Below are 20,194 nucleotides of genomic sequence, written 5' to 3' on the forward strand. Positions count from 1 at the left end.
TCAATTACCAAAATTCTCAATTTTTCAAATACAATATATACACGAATAATCCATAAATTCAAAAACTACTATTTCCTCTAATATATATATAATATAAATTATTCTCAATAAGTCAAGAAAAAATGAATAAATAATAATCTAATATTTAATCTTGCAAAATTTCATGTCTCAAAAATAATATTTTATTTTTGATCATATTCTAAAAATAAAGATCTCTTATATTTTATTTATAGAAAATAAAATATATTACCATAAAGATCTGCTCTATTATTTTCTGAAAATAAAATACACTAATAATATTTTTTTACAAATCTGAAATTCCTTTAAATTGAAGTAATCCTAATTTATATCTTATTTTCTACAATAGAAATAGATATTAATTATTTTCAGAAATTCGAAATCCATATAAATTGAAATATTCCTAATTTATTTCTTATTTTCTACAATAAAAATAAATACTTTGAAATCTAAAAAATAATAAACAATAAAATCCCCTTTTTTCCAAGAATGATAAATATGAATTTTCTAAAATACAAAATCTTAACATTTCTAATTCTTTATTGAAAATCCTTAAAACAACGAATTTCTTAACTTCTGTAAAGTTTCTTATCTTATAAAATTAAATAAGATAAGAATAAACATAAAGATATTTATAATTCATCAATTGTATTTTTATATAATAAAAATTTAAGAAAATATGAGTGGGAACATGCTTTGATCGCTCAATCCAAAATAATTTGATTTTCGCATCCTAATTGTAATTTGCACGAATTCCAAAGCGCTCCAAAATTGCCTTCTCTTTCCTTTTCTTCTCTTTGGTATGATAAAATATTTTTCCCTTTATTTTCTATTTTTTTTCTCTATTCTCCCTCAAGAATAATCTTTTTTTTCATTCTTTTTTTTCTCGGTACTATAATAATGCTACAGTACCGCCTAATTTCTCTCCTAAAAAAATCTTTCTAGGGTTTTTTTCTAAGCCCCCATTTTATAATTGAAAAAAATAATAATAAGAGTCCTATTAGAATAAGGATTCTAATATCTTAAAGATATATCTAAAAATTTAATTTGGTTGAATGAGACCTTGCTCCAACATTTCGGCTACCATATTTGAGATAACTTCTTTTTGCACATGTGGATACCGATATGGCCTCATGTTTGCCGGTGCAGCCCCGGGTACAATCTCTATGCGACGGTCTACCACTCTTCTCGGTGGCAACTCCTGTGACTACTTAAACAGTCCAAAAAAGTTATCTAATAAATTAGACAATTCAATGGTAGTACTTGAACTCATTTGAGGCTCATCTCTACTGGTCCTAACTGAAGTAGATAGGCCAAATCATACGCACAAGGCAGCCCCATCATAAGCTGCATCGCAAGAATCGGCGAAGACCGAACACCATCTAACCGCACATCTTTGTTTCCTTATTTAAATTTCATCCACATGCTCCAGAAATCAAATGTGAAGGGTCCCAAACTCTGTAACCACTGAGCACCAAGGATAATGTCCACTCCTCACAACGCCGATGGATACAAGGTCCATAATGATATTGTGTCTTTGCACCCATATACGGACCTGACGACACAAGCACTGCGCCTTAAGCTTCGTGCCATCTCCAATAGCAATGTCAAATCCCGTGGTCGGCTCAACATCCAAACCCAATCTCCTCACTAACCTCTCGTCTGAAAAGTTGCGTGTACTCCCCGAATCGACGAGGATGTGTACACAATGCTTTCTAACGAGTCCGTCTACTTGTAACGTCCTCGGTGCAGAAATACCCGAATATGCATGCATCAATATTTCAGCTTGGATATTTTCCTCCATGCCCTACTCAATGGTCTCCTCATGGACCTCCTTTAGACACTCTCCATCATCAACAACCTCATCATCCTCCTCAAGACCGTCGCTAAGTATCACACTCCCGATCGGTTTAAAACATCGATGACCGGGGGTGAAACGCTCATCACATCGAAAGCAAAGGCCCTTCGCTCTTCGCTCTTCGCTCCTCCACATGGGCAGGTGTGAGAGTTTGAACGGGGGGATCTTGTGCCTCCTCTAACATTGGAAGAAGGTCTCAAAGGTGGTCGTGGTCTAGTATTCATTGCCGTTGTTTTTGAAATCGCAAAATTTTTAGCCGGCGTTCTAGGTGCAAACTGCCCATCTCGGTTGCCCCAATTGATTTTCGCTGCTATCTTTAGAGCCCTATTCTTTTGTTCCATCCTCACGGCCTTCCCAAAGGCCTCCTCAAGAGTAGTAGGACATGGAGCATGAATATCTGCTTATATCTCATCCCGCAGCCCTGAAATAAATTTACTCATCAATGTCCGTTCGGGCCACGGTGGCTCACAAGAACTACTCTTTCAAACTCAGCTTGGTACTCCAATGTGGTTATCCTCTGAACCATCTTGCTTAATGTGGCAGCAAAATCTTCATATGTCGCTGTCCCAAATCAGTGTGTAATCCTCCTACAAAAATCAGCCATCCGGTAAATCCATCACCACGAATAACCGATCTATACCAAGCAATGCACGTTCCTTGGAGGTAAAAGCTTGCCATCTGAACTTTTGCATCTTGCACTGTATCTTAACAATCAAAATATTATTCAACTTGAAACACCCAATCCGTTGGATCACCGCCTTGGAATTTTAGAAAGTCCAAGTGTGCAGTTCTCCCTCGAATAGCATTATCGGGTTCGCGAATGATCCTTGCTTCAGGTCTAAATCTTTATGCAAGTTGATCACCCTCTCTAAATCCTCGAGCACGTCCATCGGTATCTCCAAGGGATCAACCTCATCCTCATAGTGCAAATCCTCCTCATCGACGAAGCGCACCGGTGCCGCATGCCTCTCAGGTTCCACCACCGCCAGTCTTAGGTTTTGCAACGGAGGTGGGGAATGATGTGTGCACATAGGTAAGAGGGGATCATTGACACTCGCATGATGCACCTAGACTTGTGGGGTATCAGTTCGATGAGGTGCCACCGCTGGTCCTTCCTGGAACTGAGCTCAGCCCTATCGAACGTGGGAGGAGATTGCAGATGCTATTTGCGTCTGGTTTAGACCCTCAAGTTATGAACATTTTCAAGCTGCTCCCACCAAGCTAACCCAAAAGACTATAGTGAGAGCATATGTTAAGGTTTGATACCAATTGATAGGCTCTTCTACCACTTGATAAGCTTTGATACCACTTGATAAGATATGGAACCAAAGATAGGCTACGCAATGATTCCTTCAAGATCTGGATGTATTATAGGAATCAGTCCGCATAACCGTGATAAAATATTTATCAAATATTTTCCATTAGTCTGAAAATTACGAAACTAATTGCATTAGATCCGTAACTTATTGATCTACAACTTTTTTTATGCCCTACGCAGATTCAAACTATAGTAGGGACGAAAATATGGAATAACGTGGGTGATTGTGCTGGTGATGGGTAGAGTGGATGTTAGGGTTATGGATGGGTATGGAGATAAGGGTGGATTGTAATAACCCAAGTAGGGATTTAAAAAAAAAGGGTAGTGGCCACATGCCAGCTTGCATGGTGAGGTGCCATATGCCACCGCCACGGCCGCAGCCAACCGGCTGCGACTAGCTGGCCATGGCAGGCCCCGGCACTGCCACCCTTTTTTTCCCTCCACTGCCATTCTCTCTCTCTCTCTTCTCTCTCTCTCCCTCTCTCTCTACCTGTCTCTCTCTCTCTCCCTCTCTCTCTCTCTCGGCCACCCTCTCACTCTACTCTCTCTCTATTTTCTCTCGCACTCCTTTCTCTCCATTGCCGACACCTTCCCTAGAGCCGCCGCCACCGGTGAGACCTCTCACTCCCTCTCTATCTCCTTTCCTCTCTCTCTCTCTCTCTCTCTCTCTCTCTCTCTCTCTCTCTCTCTCTCTCTCTTTCTTGCCCCGAGCTCGGGCTCGTCGGAGCCGAGCCAACGGCGAGAGGTCGGCCGTTGGCTGGCTAGCAGCAGCCGGTGCCCTCGCCGCCGACCCGGGTCCGCACCTCCCTTCTCTTCCTTCTCTTCTTCTCTTCTCTTCTTCTTCTTCCTTTTTCTTCCTTCTTCCTTTCTTCTTCTTCTTCTTCCTCAACTACTTCTCTTCTTATTTTTCTACAACAGTGCTAGGCTCGGCCTAGAACTATAGCAGGCCAGTGCTGGGCCAAGCCCAGCACTAGTACTAGTGATCCATTATTCTTTTTAATTTTATTATTTATTTATTTAGTATTTTCTGTCTTAATTAATACAAATAGATTTAGACATTATTTATTTTAATAATAATACATATTCATCATTATGATTATTGTTAATTAAAATTTATTGATGATTAATTAGGTTATAAACTATTGCACATAAATATAGGTAATACTTATATTTATTTATTTATTTATTTACTTATATGTATATTAGATTAATAGATAGATTTGTAAATTATAATTATTAGATTTATATTCTAATATTCTTATGATATACATTTTAAGTAATTCTACTAATTTATTATATATTGTTATTTTTGTAACAAATAAAATACTAGGCTTATGTATTTATTTATTATTTTATAAAGTAATCTCTAATTAATCAAGATATAATTATAGTTAGGTTTTCATCTATATTTTTATTTTTATTTTTATCTGTAATTAAAAATCTAGCTAGTTATAAAGATAAGTAGAAATTCTAAAACCTTCTAAATCCTCATATATTATGTGAATGGATTTTAATCAGATAAACGGCTAACATCATACTACTTAAATAATTTCAGATTCCGACCCCCCTGTTCAAGACTCCGTGGACTTAGCTATCGAGGCTTGATCATTGTCGTAGCAACGTGAACGAGTGATTGTTTGGTATTTGCAGTGGTGGTGAGTAGTCTTATCCCCTAGATGTCTTTCTCAAATTAGGTTATATTATATATTATGTACATGCATGTTTTGGCCTCCAGCATGATTATATGACTTTATCTATAGATGATTATAGTCGAGCATATTTTATCATGCATCTGATTAGGCTGATCTTGAATATGAGTTTGGTGATGATAAATAGATATGATTAGAGATGATTATACTATTATGACTTTGTGTCGGAGTGATTTCTAGTATGAGTGTGCATGTGATAGACTAGAAGGAGTATGCATGTGTTAGATACATGGTTGGAGTCTATATTGCATTATTTTTCTCTTGATTCCCGTTCCACCTAAATTCTTGTTATACATTGACTTATTATCGTACTGGATATATGCATGTGATCTATCATTTAGAAGAAAATCATGAAATGTGATTGATAGGAAAGTTGATAGAAAGCATGAGGATACCCGAGTGGGCGCGAGAGTTAGGACGCGCTTGTTGGATGATTGATCGCTCGACATAGTTGCGATCCTATTAGCCTTACTTCCGAGGTCGTTAGTATGAGTGCGCAGCAGATATTTAGACACATGTCGTTCACCATGGCATATGTGGCGAGTTATCCTCACAAGATTTCTATCAGCTAGAAGGGTGCCCGGTCTGGATGGATGCTGATACTTTTAGCGGATAGCAGAGTATGGTTATATTTGAGATACTCATTGCGGATGGCAGAGTATGCTCGGAGCCTTTGGGCATGATGTTGAGACCGGGTACCGGGTGTTAATTATGCATAGTAGTCTAGTATGATGATGACATATAGAGCTGACATTGATGATTGAGATGTTGAGAACTGCATATGATTTTATTCTCATCTTAATACCTGATTATCAAGTGGTCAATTTACATCATATATGTTGCATTTGATATGATAGCATGGTCAAAGATGGCATGCATCATGTGTCATATTTGAGAGAGTCATAATGATACTATGACATGGAGTTTTGTTTACTTATTATCGATGATTATATGATTTTATCAATTATAACATGTTATCTACATTTCAATTATATATTATTGAGGTTACATTCATACTCTCATTCATAACATGATGCTCTTTTTGATTTATATTATCCAGCACACACAAATCCTTTGGCTACTCGTCGTCTTCCTACCTGCCTTTGCAAGCCAATCAGCAGCTCTATTGCCTCCCCTATACATACGTGCAAACTTTACATTTGTGAATGACACCAAAATTGAGAGGCAACTATTAATCGTGCCCCTAAGATGCCATGGCACATTGCTCTCGCCTTGGAACATTTTGATCAAAGCTTCGTCATCCGTCTCCACTACGATCTTTTCCCAGTTCCCTTGAGCCTCTATGAGAGCTATCTGAATAGCTTTGGCTTCACAAGATTCAGCTGAGATCTTACTTGTAGGTTCTATACTTGCTAGTATCAGCTCACCCTTCTCATTCCTCATAATAAATCTTGCACCACCATGATAATCACTCTCCACATAGGATCCATCTGTGTTTATTTTGACCCATCCGCTTAGCGGTGGGTTCCACTTCACTATATCTTTTGCATTGCCTAGACAGCAGCCCTCTTTCGGTTGTTGCCTATACTCTGTGCCAATTGTATTGCTCTAATCACGACTACTCTTGGAGTTGTCTTCATAGACCGAAAGATCCTATTGTTGCGTTCCTTCCAGATCCCCCACATCGTAGCTGTAATGACTATCTTGACCTAACTATCACTAATTGGATCTTGCTCCCAAGATTTGCTAATCTAGTCCTAATCCACCTAGTCCCCAATTACACCTTCCAAGTTTGCCAGCTTAGCTAACATGTCCTAAGTTTCCAATGCAAATCGACAATGATAGAACAAATGGGTTGTGGTCTTGATAAGATCAATCGGATTGGATCCATTCGTGGCACATTGGGTTCATCGGGATGAGCCTATTTATTTTAGTTTGATCTCTTACATTTCTTTTTGGCAGCTCCCCTATTAGTTGAGCCAAAAACTCAAGTACTTGCTAAGTACAGACTCAACTTGTTAATTGGCTAATTGAATCTAGTGAAGTCGATTAATTATTTTAGTCGAGTCATGAGATGTATTGTGAACTCGAGTTCGACTCAGGTTAGTCAAGTGGTATTGGTTGATCGAGTCCTTATCTAGGTCGGTATAAGGTTAACTAGGGGTGAAAATGGATCGGATAGTGCTCAACCCATATCTGAATCCATATTTTTAGTTCGGATACGGATATTGGACGGATAGCAAAATTTAAAATCATATCCTAACTAAACGGATACAGATAATTTTCGGATAGAGGATCGGATCTTAAATGGATATTGATTGAATTTAAAATAATTATAATATTTTATTTATATATAATTAACACAAAATTATTAAGAGTTTTACGATAAATAATTTTTTTGTATGTCAAATTTATAAAATTAGAGAAATTAATCTCTATAAATAATATATAATGTATTATTAGTAATAATATTAATATTTACTATTTAAATAAGCAAATTAAAAACTGTAAATCATTTTAAAAAATATGCGGATAAACGGATATCCGATATTCGTATCCGAATCTGAAAAATATATTCGACCCGTATCCGAATCCGTATCCAATTTTTTTTCAAAAATTCTATCCGTATCCGAATCGGGTCGGATAGCGGGTCGGGTCGGAGTTAATCCGACCCGTTTTCACCCCTAGGGTTAACCTCTATAAATATATGGAGGAATCCGTAATTTGAGGATGATCTGATTATTGGAGCTTTATCGCCCCCTATCTCTCTCTCTAGCCGTCGGCTCTCCTTCCTCCTCCCACCTTGCCCACAGCGCCATCACTCTATTAGTTCGATCTCTCCTAGCTTCTAGTCTCCTTCTTCTGTATCCTTTATTTATTCAATCTTTCTACCATCGCCCTAACTTCTACACCATGATGGGTTCTTGTACCAAAAGATAGGTTACGAAACAATTCCTTTAAGATCTGAATTTATTGCAAAAATCAGTCCACGCAACCGTAGAAAAATATTCGTCATATATTCTTGTGTAGTCAGAAAATTACGAAACTAATTGGATTATATTCATAACTTCCTGATCTACAAATTTAGTATTTATACCCTTTGTAGATTCGAACTTCAACAGGGACGAAAACACCGAATAACATGGGTGATGGTGGTGGTGACGGATGGAGTCGATGTTAGGGTTATGGATGGGTATAGAGATGAAGGTGGATGGTGGATGTGATTAAGGGATATAGACAAGGGGAACGAAGTGGTCAAGGTGGATTAGAAGAGGGGGGAATCAACAGACGAGGGAGATTAGAAGTTAGGAGAGACCTTACAACGATAGAGGTGGAAGGATGGTGAAGAGGGAGGAGGGAGACTAGGGTAGAAAGATGATAAAAAAAAATGAGAAAATCAATATTCCAATAGCATAATTAATTTGTCTGCCATCCACATATATTTAGAGGCTAGCCAGCAAATCCTAAAATAATAAGTAACCATAATTCTAGAGGATTCCAGCCAATCGCGTTCGAATGCGCCCGATCGTGTTTGAACGCACAAAAGGTGTTCTCTGTATATGCGAACATGATGTAGGCGTTCAAATGCGCATTACGCGTTCTCTATATTTGCGAACCTAATGCAGGCGTTCGTAAGGGCGTTCAAACGCGACACCTCCTATGTTCGAACGCGACCTACAGAAATTTTATTTTAATAAAAATAAATAACTAATGCAATAAGAAAATATCCTAACTAAATGTATCACACCATCCCTAACATTCTACCACCAGTATCCTTATCGGTGCCACCCCATCACTACTGGCCTACCACCACCATACCTCACATTGGAGTCTGTGCCTCCACCCCACGGATCTCAAATCCCATGCAGACCTAATCTTGTAGGTCTGACCCTCCGACCTTTGTCTACCTTTTCAAAGATATCTTCTATCTCACATCTGATGTATGTGAAACTAGATTAGTTGGAAAGTTCTCTCATAGGGCTATATTGCATCAAAATTTCACGTTGATCTAACGACTAGATCCTTTGGAATATCTTTCGAAAGTTCTATGCAAATTTTGTCCAGAACTAGTGCGCTACAAACAAACCTTTCGAGGGGAGATCGTAACAATTTGGTATCAGAGCTGTTCAAAACTCAGATTGCCTTGAAGCTTCATTAATGGTGAACACAAGGTCTTGACAGACTATGGATGATCAAGTACGCATGGAAGATGCTACGATCGCCGCAAACCAATCTCAACACGGAGGAAGAACGAAAAATATTCTAATCAGCCCAAGCCAAACTAAATCATTCACGATTGGTTTGGACCGACCAGAGGATAGACCAGTCCCCACGGACATGATACTCCTCTATTTGATCAATGAGATGCGGGCCGATCGTGAAGAGAAGCGGGCCGAATAAGAAGCGGTGAGAGCGACGCAAGATCGCATGAGATGTATTGTGAACTCGAGTTCGACTCGGGTTAGTCGAGTGGTATTGGTTGATCGAGTCCTTATCTAGGTCGGTATAGGGTTAGCCTCTATAAATATCTGGAGGAAACTCGAATTTGAGGATGATCTAATTATTGGAGCAATATCGTCTCTATCTCTCTATAGCCGTTGACTCTCCTTCCTCCTCCCTCCTTGCCCACCGCGTCATTACTCCATTGGTTCGGTCTCTCCTAGCTTCTAGTCTCCCTCTTTTGTATCCTCTACTTCTAATCTCTCTACCATCGCCCTAACCTCTACACTATCCCTAACATTCCACCACTAGTATCTCTATCGGTGCCACCCCATCACTGCTGGCCTACCACCACCATACCTCACTTTGGAGTCCGTGCCTCCGCCCACGGATCCCAAATCCCATGTAGACCTGATCTCATAGGTCTGAACCTTCGACCTTTGTCTACCTTTTCAAAGATATCTTCTAATCTACACATTTGATTTATGTGAAACTAGATTTTTTGAAAATTTCTCTCATTGGGTACCTCGTATCAAAAGTTCATGTTGATCTAATAGCTAGATCCTTTCTGTGCGAATTCTATCTAGAACCAGTTGTAAGACGATCAAACCTTCCAAGAGGAGATCGTAACAGGTCTCCTGGTGCAACCCACACAGCTTGCAACTTCCTTTTGGCCCATGACATATCTCGTAAAGGAAGGCCCTTGTAGGCACCCTATTTCACCATCTAGAGAAATGTTTTTGACACGGGGGACAATTTGAAGTCGCCACACTTGCGTCCAACCTCACCTTCGATCTATGGGCCCTTTCAAGTAGGCATAGACCGACTTGGACCTAGCTTCCTCGCTCGAGTCCAAAGTCCACACCCAATGGTCTTCACTCTCACCTCCACCTGTCATCATCATCCCAACCACCTTGCTGCATGAGTCCACTACACATGAGTTTTCATCAAAGTTTTCCATGTTGATAAAGCATGGCCACCTTCCTAACGGTATCTCAGCAAGCCATGCATCGTCCATGAGGGAGGTCTTCTCGTCGTTGCCAATGCTCACCTTGAGCCCCGTTTTCATCACCTTTGCCACCTGATAGACTGCCCTCCAAAGCCACAAATAGCCTAGTTTCGGCCTAGTCGACCAGGGCCAAAGTTGGTCGTACTTGCGCCTTACAATGGCAACCCACGGCGCATGTCGATCTCGGAGTACGTTGAGGACGTGTTTGTCGAAGCGCACTTGGCACTTCTCAAGCATCTAACCCCCAACTCGCCTTCATCCTTCCGCCTGAGAATAGTCTCCTAGCTTACGAGATGGAGTTTGCGCCACTCTACGCTTTTTTTCCCAAATAAAGGACCTGGCGATCCTCGAGATCTCATCAAGAACATAATTCAGCATCCAAGTCGAGCCCATCCAATAATACAAAATGGTCGACAAAGTTGACTGCACCAAGATTATTTTTCCAGCCAAAGAGAGGGTGTTCCTCTTCCATCCAGATAGCTTCCGTTGAACCCGTTCCACCAAGTCTCGATGGCCAAGCACAGGGATGCGTTTTGGCCAGAAATCTTGATTCCAAGATAGGTGAACGACATTTTTGCATTCTTAAGCTGCATTGGGCCATATAACTCGTCCTTAACATCTTCATCCAGCCAAGGAGGGAGAAATAGCTCAGACTTGTCCCTATTCACTTTTTGGTTAGTAAGCCAGGACTATTGTTCTAGTGCACAAGCCATCACCTTTGCATTTCTTCGATCTGCCTTAGTTACTAAGCAAATCATCTACGTAAAGCAGATGCACCACCTTCCCCTCCCCAAAGTTGTACCCGTCTACCAGACCTGCTTCCACCTTTATCGTAAAGGATGGTCGTTAGCAGCAGTGAACACATGATGAACAAATACAGAGATAGTGGATCACCTTGGCGAAGGCTATAGTGCGGAGTGATCTAGGCCCCCGGCGAGTCGTTGATTAAGAGCCCAAAGCTCGAGGATTCGATACAAGCCCATATCCATCTCGCCACTTAGTCAGGAACCGCATAAGCTCCATTGTTCGCTTGACCGCACCCCACAAAAGCTGATCATAGGCCTCCCCATATCCATCTTGGCCAACATTATCGGTGGAGATTTTCGATCATTAACCAACGAGTGAGCAATTTCCTACACTATCAAAGTGTTGTCATGTATTGATCTACCCGAAACGAATGCAGCCTGTTTAGGACCAATCAGCCTGTGTAGTAGCGGCTTCATCCGATCGACGAGGATTTTGGCGATCACCTTGTATGCCACGTTGCACAAGGCTATTGGCTTAAAGTCTTTAACCATCGTCGAGTTTTCCTTCTTTAGGATTAGGATGACATAGGTACGTTCCCACTGCTTCAGTATCCTCCCCTTGGTGAAGAATTCCGCCACTGCCTTGCAAAGATGGTTATCAATCTCCAGGTAGTATCCCATGTATACCTCTACCTGTAGCCCGTTTGGTCTCGGCGCCTTGTCCTCTGGCATGCGAAAGATTACCACTCTAATCTCCTTCAGACTGACCAGTGCAACTAGCCCCTGAGCTTCCCCCTCATTTAGAGAAGGAATGATAGGGAGCGCTCTCCAATCTTTATCTACAGAGCTTACCTCTCTCGACGGCCCCCACAACTCCATGTAATGGGCTTGGAACATAGATTTGATTTCCTCTTGATCCATGGTCTAGACCCATGCTCATTTGCCAAGTAGTTATGCAATTTCTCCGACTTCTAATACTAGTAGTGAGGTGGAAGAAGGATGTATTCTTATCTCCGTCCTGTACCCAACGAAGTCGGGACCTCTGTAGCCATTTCATATTATTCTACCTACTCAGCGCACACTTCAACTTGTATAAGCTTCTGAGGTGACCCACTTTGTCCTAAACCCCGTCACTGCATCCACTCCTTCCATCTCCTCAATGGTGCACTGCACCCTTTTGAGCCTAGTCTCCACATCTTCAATGCAGTCTCGACTCCACGCCTTGAAAGCCTTCTAAGTAGTAAACACCTTATGCATGAAAGTTTGCATGAAACTCCCATGGCCACTCCCTTTCTAGACCTGATCCATGATAGCTTTACTATCTTCATAGTCCATCCATAGATGTTCAAACCGAAAAGGCTTGACCCTTGACGGGCAATAACACCAAAGGACACTGGTAGAGGCGTGTGGTCAGACGCAACTCTATTGAGGTGAGTAATCTTACAACTGCGAAACTGCTCGAACTAGATGGAGTTAGATAGCACACTACCTAGTCGGACCCAGAATTGCGCTACCCCGGGTTGGTTATTACACCAATTGAATGGAACACCTTCATAGCCCAAGTCGCAAAGCCCAACCATCTCAACAAACTCCATGAAGGTCTTATCTTTTGATTAAAACGTTGTCTCCTCCCTTAATTTTTTATCATCCGGTGACGAGATAGCATTGATATCCCCCATCACTACCCACGGTAAATCATTTGTGGCAATGCTAGCCAATTCACTCAATAGCACTTGCTGTTCACAGTGAAGGTTACTAACGTAAACAAACGAAATCATGCACGTGTTTCCTTCTGGCGAGGAGATAACCGCATGCATAGTGAACCTTGAGATTGCCACCACGTCTTCCATAGCAGGACAATGTCGCCATACGTGCCCACAGCCGGGACGCAAAAATGCGACCAAACACGGCCAAGAGCCCTAGTCATATTGTAGCTCTTCTTCCAACTAACATGTGACTCTACTAGGCACACCATTTCCAGCTTGTGCTATCTAATAAGGTCTCTACATCGATCGAGGGCCTCCTTTTTTTAAGGCACCTCGACAGTTCCACACCAAGGTTTTAATCATTAAAACAAAGACAAAAGCTGTAATAACCCAGATAAAAAATATATAAAATAAAATAAATAAAATAATAATAATAATAATATATAAATTAAATATAAAAAAAGAGAAAAGAAAGAAATAAAATAAAATAAAATAAAAAATTAAATTAAAAAAAATTGTTGCATGGCACGAGCTCGTGCCATGCAAATTGTGGGCTCACATTGAGGGCGCCACGTGCGCCCACAACTGCCGGCCCTGCCAACCAGGCCGAGTCAGCTGGCTGCGGCGGCCCCCCGCCACCACAGCTACCGCTCTTCCCCTCCTTTACCGCCTCTCTCTTTCTCCCTCTAAATCTCTCTCTCTCTCTTTCGGTCTCTCTCTCTCTTGAGCTCTCTTCTTCCCTTGCCGACGTCGGCCTATCGCCACCGTCGCTGCCGTCGCCGCCACAACCCCCCCTACCGTCCCTCTCTATAGCCCTCTCTCTAACTCGCTCATTCCCTCTCTCACTCTCTCTCTTACCCTCCTCTCTTTCTCTCTCTCTATCACCTCTCTCTTTCTCTCCTCGCCGACGGCTTCTCGCCGTCGCCGTCATCACCGCCGCACCCCGCACCACCTTCTCTCTCTCTAACTCCCTCGTTCTCTCTCTTACCCTCCTCTCTTTCTCTCTCTCTATCACCTCTCTCTTTCTCTCCTCGCCGACGGCTTCTCGTTGTCGCCGTCGCACCCCTCACCACCTTCTCTTTATTTAGTGCTCTCTCTCTAACTCTCTCGTTCTCTTTCTCTTTCCCCCCCCTCTCTCTCTCTCAATTACCTCTCTCTCTCGAGCTCTCTCCCTTCTCTTATCAACGCCGGCCTACCGCTGTCGCTGTCGCTGTGGTCGTCGCCGCCGCCACCGCCGCAGCCTAGGTGAGCCTCCCTCCCTTCCCTCCTTGTTCTTCTTCTTCTTCTTCTTCTTCTTCTTCTTCTTCTTTTCCTTTACTCCTTTTTCCTCTCTTCGTTTTACCTTCTCTAGCAATAAAACACATATCTAAATTAATTATGTTATTTAGTTAATCTAAATTAGATTTTTAGTTTAGTTTTTCAAGAATAGATATATTTAGTAACGTGGTTATTAGATAAGTGTAATTAGTGTAATTTCAGTTAATTACATAACTATATTTTTAACTTTATATATTTTTATTAGATTACTACATGTCTTTATAATTAGGTATATATATGTACAACTTATTATACATTATTATGCATGTAATATAATAGTAGGCTTACTTAATGTTTATATTAAATAAAGATTATTTTATATGCAATCTTAATTTGCTTAGTAAGGCTAGTAGTGACAAAATAATTATAGTATAATTATATAATATTATATAATATAGGTGCTTGTATTTTAAATTATATTATTGTGCACGTAGCTCTTTTATGTTTTTTTTCATTAAAAGAGATTGACTATTATATACTTAATATATAATTAACAAACTATGGTTTTATAAATAAATCTACAATTAGAATAATAACATACTAATATTATTATAATTAGATCTATCATATAGATCAAATTATTTAATAAAAATAAAATAAGAAATTTTAAACCTAATAAACCATTATATGTTACACAAACGTATCTCAATTGGATAAATAACTAATTTTATATTATCTAAATATTTTTAGATTTCAACCCTCTTATTTGAGACCCTGTGGACATTGCTAGTGATGTGTGACGGTTGATTGATGGATGTGACGGATACATGTGTTGGGTTTTCTAATCGGATGTTAGTAGTCTTATCCCCTAGACGCGTTTCTCTAATTAGGTTATATTATATATTATATACATGTATGTTTTGGCCTCCAGCATGATTATATGACTTTATCTAGAGATGATTACAGTCGAGCATATTTTATCATGCATCTGATTAGGTTGATCTGGGATATGAGCACATTGGTGATATATAGAGATCATAAGAGATTATTACACTATTATAATGTTATGTCTAGTTGATCTATAGCATGAGTATGCATGTAATAGATTAGCATGAGTATACATGTGTTGACTACATGATCAGAGACTATATTGCATTATTTTTCTCTTGATTCCTACTCCACCTAAATTCATGTTATGCATTGACTTGTTGTTGTATTAGATATATACATATGATTTGTCATTTAGAAGGAAAGTATGAAATGTGATTGATATGATAGTTAATAGAAAGCGTGAGGATACCCGAGTGGGCGTGAGGATACCCGAGTGGGCGCGAGGGTTAGGACGCGCTTGGTGGATGATTAATCGCTCGACATAGTCGTGATCCTATTGGCTTTACGTCCGAGGTCATTAGTCTGTGTGCATAGCAGATATTTGAACATATGCCATTCGCTATGGCATATGCGGCGAGTTATCCTCACTAGATTTCTATCAGCTAGAAGGGTGCCCGGTCTGGATGGATGTTGATACCCTTAGCGGATGATAGGGTATGGTTATATTTGAGATACTCCTTGCGGATGACAGAGTATGCTCGGAGCCTTCGGGCATGATGTTGAGACTGGGTACCAGGTGTTGATTGTGCTTAGTGGTCTAGTATGATAATGACATATAGAGATAACATTGATGACTGAGATGTTGAGAAATGCATATTATTTCATTATCATCTGATTGCTTGATTATCGAGTGGTCAATATACATCATATATGATTGCATTTGATATCATAGCATTGTCATGATCGGCATGAGTCATATGTCATATTTGAGAGAAGGTTATGATGATAGTATGACATGGAGATTTGTTTACTCATTGTTGAGGATTATATACTTTTATCAGTTATGACATATTATCTATATTTCATTTCTGTATTATTAAGAACACATTCATTTACTCATTCATAATATGATACTCTTTCTGATTCATATTTCCATCCTTATTAGTTATGACATATTATCCAGTACTTGATTTATTCTCCGAACCTTTTGCTCATGACTCGCTTTATTTCTTTTTTAACCCTCAAAGATATTATGTTACGTGATACCGATTTGAGATATCCTGATGAGATATTTTAGAGCAAAGATGAGATGAGCTATAGATGGAATCGGTATAGATGATAGTTTATATAAAAATTGAGTTGTACCAGTATTTGATATTTGTACTCTTTTATATTAGACGATGATTTGTATAATACCGAATCATGGCGTACTCTTGTATTAGTTGTTTTAGTTGTATCTTGACGGTTTGTTGTGGCTGTGTGGATCCCTGTCAAATTATGTAGTGGTCTAGTGTATATTATTATGGACTTGGATATTCATATGTTAACAGGTTTATTTTGTTAATAGTATGATTTATTTGGTGACGAATTATGTGATTATGGATAGGTTAGCAGGTTTTATTTGATGATGTCATGATTATATGTGCATAGGAAAGTATCTGTGCGTGATAGGCCCCACCTGACCTATCGCATGCGCGCGTGTCGTGTGGGCGCGTGGACGTGCATGTGCCTATGCCGGGCACCCCCCCTTTGACGGTGGGGCTACCCCATATATCAGCACCACCTCCATGTGACCTTCTAGTCCATCCTCCACCATGGTCGTGGATGCACCAAGTGCATCACACAAAGCCAAGGCAGTGTAGCCATGTTGGTCTTGCTATATTTCCTCCACCTCCATAGACTCCTTGCTAGGTGAATATTTTGCTTGAGCAGAGTTACTGTGTGCACGTGACGTGCTCGGCCGGAGGTACTTGTCGATCATGTATTGCCGGACCCGGGTGAAGAGAAGCTAGGCCTTCACTAATCACTTCTTTTGGAAACGCTCTCTCTAATGAGAATGCTTTTATTTTGGGATTCGACTTCTCTTCACTCGGGTTTACCACGTCCATCACCCATATGCATGTTAAAGCCTCCAATTAATGTAGTCCTCGTTCTATGGCATGAAGGTTCGCCTAAAGGGACATCTGTCCCCACTAAAACCTTATGTTGGCCCTTGAGATCCTCCATCTTTCCATCCTTATCGTTTTGCATCGCATCATAGCCTGTAGCATTTAATGCACCACCTCTAGAGTTTGATATTTGGTCACCCCCCATAGTAATCTCTACTACCCATCTATAGTTGTGCCTCCACATTGTCCTTGCCACCTTGCTTCAAAGGAGCTTGCTTGTGTCCAATGCTCTTATGCCCAAAGGTAATCCTTGGCACGATGCCCAAGGATCACCTTGGGCATCGTGCCACATCCCACTTGGCTCTCCGGCACATTCCGTCGCCAATTCTCCTCGGACCGAGTTCCACGAGGTGCATTGGGCTGACTCAGTGCAACTCGCCCATAGCTCCCTTTCTGCAAGTTTGTTGTTTTTTTCGCCCTTCTCCCTCCACCGGCTGGCCTCGCTCTTCTAACCACTTTCTTCCAAATCCCAAACAAGTCCGATCCGAATAGCATTGGTGGTGGGCTCACACTCTTTTGCTCCAAGTTGGTTTGCTCTATTCTTTGTACCTTCCTCTTTTGTGTCCTGTTCATCACAGCTATCGTCCTCCTTAAGCTCTAGACATGAGACCTTCTCATGCCCTAACCTTCTACAGTTAAAGCACATCTTCGGTATGCCCTCGTAAATCACCTTTTGCTCAACATTGTTAGACTTGGGGCCGAGCCAAACCAATTGCTTCAAAGGCTTGCTTAGGTCTATCTTAACGCATACTCGAGCATAACAACTTCGGTTATGGTCAAGCGTAGTCTCATCAACTCTTAGAGGCTTGCCAAAGAACGCCGCCACCGGTATTAAGGCCTTGAGCTCCTAGTATTCCTTTAGTAAGTCTAGAAGTTGTATCCAAACTAGGGTAGTAGTGAAGATAGCTAGTGTTGGTCTAAAATCATTCCGCCATCGAATGAGATTCAATACCTTACCCCCTAGCGTCCATGGCCCGTTTGATATCCTCCTCTTTGACAAATCAAAATGCATAGAAGCCCTCTGCCATGTTTGAGACCTCAAATCCTACGATGCCGTTCCATAGTCTAGCCAGCATGCCCTTCAACTTGTGCAACAGAATGGAAGAGCCAAGAAACCTTCCAAAAGGGTCAATCTCCACTGCTCAAAACATTTGGCCGAGGTAGCCATATCAATTATAACATAGTCCTCCGTCTGCTCTTTGAACTTATTGAGTATCTCCTCTGGAAACTTACTATATTCGCTATGACCAGTTATCTTATCTGCTACCACTGAAGCCCACGACCTTCCACCTTCAACTTTGGGCATGCCCCGCTCTCTCTGGTTCCGCCACTTTAGAGGAAGAGGCCCGTGCTGTTGAACGTCCTCCCCTTCGCCAGGAGCTGGCGGGTTCTTCCCTCCATTGTTTGTCATCGCCTTTCGCCGCACGTGGCCTATTTCTACAAATTAAAAAACTGAAGGGTGCCCTAGAAAAAGCCTATAATATTGGGGCTATTTTCCAAATTTCTTTAGAACATATTTGAATAGTGCATGTTGGACGACTTAGTGTTACTTTTTTTTTTTTTTAATCTTTAGTGTGATTTAGCTAATATTTTCTGATAAGAAAATCAAAGACTCGAAAGAGACAAAAGAGCGGAGATAGAGGCCGATGAGGTGGTCTGCTATATCCTGTTTGGATGGTACCAGCATCGTTCTCCGCCAATAAAAACTTTGACAGACCCCCCCTTCCCCCCCCCCCCCTCTCTCTCTCTCTCTCTCTCTCTCTCTCTCTCTCTCTCTCTCTCTCCACCATTTCCGCGTACACACTCCCTCTTTTCTTATCTCCGCTAACAATATCATCGAACTAGGAGAGGGGGTAAAGGACAGTTCTCTTCATCATCAATGGCTGTAATCCGGATGGGGATGGCGGCCGTCGTCGCCGTGGCGCCGCCCTCCTCCGCCGTCTGCGACCGCCTATCTTTCCTCCTCCGCCACCAGCCTTGTGCCGCCACCGCTTGCCGGCCTCCCTCCTCCTCCTCCTCCGCCCGACGCCGTTCAGTGCTTCAAGTCTCTGCTTCGACGCCGGCCTCCTCTGCCGAGGAAAATCCCGCATCTTCAGGTGCAGGTTTGCCGACTCTCCTACTTCTTGTTGCACCAAAATTGGCGCTTAATCTCTGGTCTCGTGAATGCTGTGTTTTGTATAGGAATTCAAAGAGTAAGAGTAGTTTATTTGACCTTTATGCATAATCATTATTTCGTCAAATTCATGCGATTTAAGTTTCTATCTAACCGTATTCTTAGAAAGTTTAAGCCGTTGGAGAAAAAGTCAAGTATGTTCAAATTGTCATCTTGAGATGGAAGCTCTTATTAAGCCTTAGATCAGTGGAATCTTCAAAATTTGGTGGTAGATAGGTGTGGCTTGGTCTTAAACTCAAGACCTCTTGCCCCGGTTCCATGCTAAACAACAATAGTCTACAAAGGCCTTGTTCTCCATTTCTTATTACGCTATTTCATGACATGATCGATCATTAGTCCGTGATCAGTATCAAATTATTGCCTTGAAGGGAAGACACACAACGTTTATGCTTCCATGACTACTAGTTTGATGACACCAACTTTGGAAGGAATCCTTTTTAACCCTGATTTACAAGCAATATGGTTATTGCCGAATGATTTTCTCTCTGTATTCTTCTGTTTCATCCTAGCTTCCAATTTTGAAGCACACATGTAAGTTGCATGCCACTATAAGGCTACCTGTTTCAATGAAAGCAGCTTCAGATTCAATCCTCCATATCCTCATTAATAAGAGATATAGCTGATAGTTGATTACTGGATATGTTTCTCTGTTCCTCCTATGCTCTGCCTCATCTCCATAAAGCTTTTGGATATTGAATATTCAATAGTTATATGTTTATATTCTCTTTATAAATTATCATTCAGTTGCTGCCCTTCAATGGAGTAGCAAGGATCCACCAGGCATATTTTAATGCTATTGTTGAAGATCTTACATACTTTAAGCTTGAGAGTTTTTGAGTCTCATCCTTACTGGCTAGTAGGATTTTAAATGGTTCTTCGAATTTTTTTTTTTAATTCCTAACAACTAACTCAAGGGATAAGAGGCTAAAAGGATAGTTTCTGTTATGGTGATGAATCTATTATTTGTATATATATGTATGATGTTGTTACCTTAAACTCA

At 40.9% G+C, this 20,194-nt stretch overlaps 1 protein-coding gene across 2 annotated transcripts in view; it reads left to right on the top strand.

The window, feature by feature from the left end:
• The first annotated feature begins 18,780 nt into the window (after window positions 1-18,780).
• Window positions 18,781-20,194, top strand: part of LOC140791265 (thioredoxin reductase NTRC-like) — a 47,761-nt gene continuing 46,347 nt past the window's right edge. The window contains exon 1 of one of the 2 annotated variants that reach the window (XM_073141738.1): window positions 18,781-19,123. In XM_073141738.1, coding sequence (XP_072997839.1) covers window positions 18,901-19,123 — 223 coding nt within the window. In that variant the 5' untranslated portion in view covers window positions 18,781-18,900. The remainder of the gene's footprint in view (window positions 19,124-20,194) is intronic. The other variant, XM_073141739.1, reaches the window with a different exon arrangement.

Source organism: Typha latifolia, chromosome 6 (assembly GCF_019914945.1).
Source record: "Typha latifolia isolate L0001 chromosome 6, TyphaL0001v2, whole genome shotgun sequence".
Taxonomy (NCBI): Eukaryota; Viridiplantae; Streptophyta; class Magnoliopsida; order Poales; family Typhaceae; genus Typha; species Typha latifolia.